The sequence below is a fragment of the Monodelphis domestica genome, chromosome 1 (genome assembly GCF_027887165.1).
Source record: "Monodelphis domestica isolate mMonDom1 chromosome 1, mMonDom1.pri, whole genome shotgun sequence".
In the NCBI taxonomy this organism is placed as follows: domain Eukaryota; kingdom Metazoa; phylum Chordata; class Mammalia; order Didelphimorphia; family Didelphidae; genus Monodelphis; species Monodelphis domestica.
In genome coordinates, this window is record NC_077227.1 from 720,394,793 (window position 1) to 720,397,910 (window position 3,118).

The following is a 3,118-nucleotide window of genomic DNA, read 5'->3' on the forward strand; positions in this document are numbered from 1 at the left end:
AAGATGTAGTGATTCTGTCACTTTGACCATGGAAGGGAGACTTGGTGTTTGAAGGCTGTAAGTGTATCTAATTTCTGGCAAGGGACATGTGAGGAAAAGCTACTGAAAAAGGTTCTCAGCCTTAGAGGTGATAAAGCTCCCCTTTTACATGCTGTTTTGCATTCATTCTTCCGCCAAACTCCTCCCTGCTCCTTTATCAGCTCTATCCACTGTGCTGTCCAGCACTGGACAGAGTTCCCTCTGGAGATGGCCTCCCCAGCTCAGCTCCTCTGCTTTCTCTTGCTCTGGCTCCCAGGTGAGGAAAGAATGTGGGAAGGAGACTATGGAGAAGAATGGGAGGTTGGGAGAGCTCTTGTCATCTGAACTGCGCTGTTTTCTGTCTCAATTTAATAGGCTTTCCTTGTTTTTGTTGATTCTTTAACCTCCAATTTCTCATTATTAATTTCAGGTTCAGAAGGGGAAATTGTTTTGACCCAGTCTCCTACGTCCCTGCCTGTGTCTCTGGGAGAGAGAGTCACCATCAAGTGCAAGGCCAGTCAGAGCCTCTTACACAGTGATGGGAACACTTACTTACAGTGGTTCCAACAGAAACCAGGAAAATCTATTAAAGCACTGATCTACAGAGTTTCCAATCTATACTCTGGGGTTCCCCCTCGGTTCAGTGGCAGTGGGTCTGGGACGGATTTCACCCTCACAATCAGCAGTCTGGAGCCTGAGGATGCTGCCATGTATTACTGTCATCAAAATACTCACTGGCCTACACAGTGCTTCAGCCCTGAACAAAAACCTCCCCATACCACTCAGACCTGACTCAGGAAGAGCTGCTTTCCCCTGAGACCTAAATTCACAGCAGCTGCTATTGAGCATCAAAGTAATGTATAGGGTTTAGTACCTTTTGGGGTATGGTTCCCAATTTAATTCCCCAACAGGTGAGCCCAATAGTGCATTAATTTATCTATTTTCTTGCAGTCCTTCCAGATTTCTCATTTTTTAAAAATTTGTCCACTTCACCAATCCCATACCAGCCTTTCCCTTAATTTGTCACCTTTCACCAATCTGACACTCAGCCTTTCCCTTAAAATTGAGGGTCAGAAAGGTGAGGTGACATGGCCAGTCATAATGTTTAAGGTATTAGAAATAGAATTGGGATCTCAGTCCTCCTTGGATTCAAGGTCCTACACATTGCCCATTATGCCACTCTGCCTTTCTCTACCAGATTGTGGACCCCTCTGTAGACCCTTCCCCATTATTTTACAGGTGAAATAGTTGGGCCAGAGTGACCATCAGGGTACTGTTAAAGAGTAAAGGGAATGAAAACCCAGCAGCTTCTAGATTGAGGCTGTGATTCTACATTTGTGAGTGATGACGAGTCTATAAATTCTCTAGGTTTGGGGGTTTCATGACCTGTCCTGTACACTCCTGAGGACCCATTTTTTTGTAGTTTGAAGACAGTGCCTTTTGGTAATCACTTCTTGAATTGAATCTGCAGTGAAAATAACCTTTTGAAATTAGATGCTTATTGAGGGTGAGCAATTTGATATTCCTCTCTTCATATATTTTATTAACTGGGGAAGAGAGGAAAAGGGAGAGAAACAAAGAGAGAAACACACCTACAGAGAGCCAGAGAGGCAGAGCCAGAGAGAGGCAGGGAGAGAAAGAGCCCGAGATAAAGACAGAGAAAGAGAAAAAGAAAGAGAGAAAGATTCCCTTATCTTAAAGTTCGGTCATGTTTGTCAGGATGGGGGCCAAATGAGAAGAAACTTTTCTGTTTTTGAACCCTGGGGACCATCCATATCCTGTTTGTTCAGAATGCTCCCAACAGCTAGCCTGTTGGGTCACCACCTGCAGAGTGAGTATTTTCTACCCAATGCTGACAGTAGTCATCTCAACCTCCAGCCACAAAAATAAGGACAGATTCCCAAGATGTTTATGTCTTCATCCTTCATCCCTGGGTATCTGACTAGTCCAGTGTGAGTGGACTTTACTCCAATAGACTTTTATTGCAAGAGTAAGATGAAGATTAAGAAAATTATGTTCAGTTTCCTCCCCTCTGCTCTAGTCCCTCTTCAAGTACAGGCTGCAGATCACTGGGGCTTAGCTGACCCAACTCCTTCTGTCACAAAACTGCTATGGAGACCCTCAAGTGCTGTGCCTCTGAATCTGCTTGGATCAAAGTAGCTGAGTATTGTCACCTCACCTTGTAACCTCACTGCCCAATCCCATACTTGTGATGTAATGACCAAATCTATGTTTTTTTTTCCAGCTTGCGTAAACTCAACCAGATTCCCCACTAAGAACATGTAGGTACTAAGAACAAGCAAAACAAAGCAAACACTCTGGTTCTGATGAGCTCCCCTTATTTCTCTTCTCCAAGTACAACCTAGCAACTAATTTATGGTGAAAGGCTTGTTGTTTGTAAGAGGAAAACCCAAAATCTGAAATAGTTTTCAAAAAGTCATTTATGTGATCATTTGGCAGAGAACAGGGAGCTGGAAAGGAAGTATGGCTCTTCCTCAAAGCATTAGTAAGAGTTCTTAGGTCTTTCAAATCTATTTTTCTTTATTATACTGTAGTCATTATATTAGTTAGATTTCTCATTTTGCTTACTTTAGTCTACATTAATTCACACAATTTTCCCATTTTTTGCTTGTCCTTATGAGTATCATTACTTAGTAATGAACTTATCTTGCAGGATTTTCTCCAAGCTATTGCATCTCATCTATCTGGGAGTTCACAGAAAAGTTTAGGCTTCACTCCTCCTTCTCTCTTAAATAAGATTCTCTTTTTTTGTAGGGAGGGATTAAGACAGTTCTTAAAATTAATTTTGAATATAGTCTATTATAAAAATGGATAGGATTACCAAGATTAGAAGGGAAATAATAATTTTTGGGTGAAATTTTATAGCAAGCATCTCTGACAAAGTCCTTTCTCAAGTATGTAGAGAATTGAGTCAAATTATGAGAATATGAATCATCCCCAGTCGACAAATAGTCAAAGGATGTGAACAGATAGTTCTCAGATGAAGAAATTAAATATTCACATGAGGAAATGCTCCAAACCTCTATTGATTAGAGAAAGGTAAATTAATACAATTTTGAGGTATCTTTTTATACCTATC

General features: G+C 41.2%; 1 gene segment (V, D, J or C); it reads left to right on the forward strand.

The window, feature by feature from the left end:
- Positions 1–246: 246 nt before the first annotated feature.
- Positions 247–810, forward strand: LOC100617584 (immunoglobulin kappa variable 2-30-like). The segment is given in 2 exon segments: positions 247–295; positions 449–810. Coding segments are annotated over 2 exon segments (411 nt in total).
- Positions 811–3,118: the final 2,308 nt, after the last annotated feature.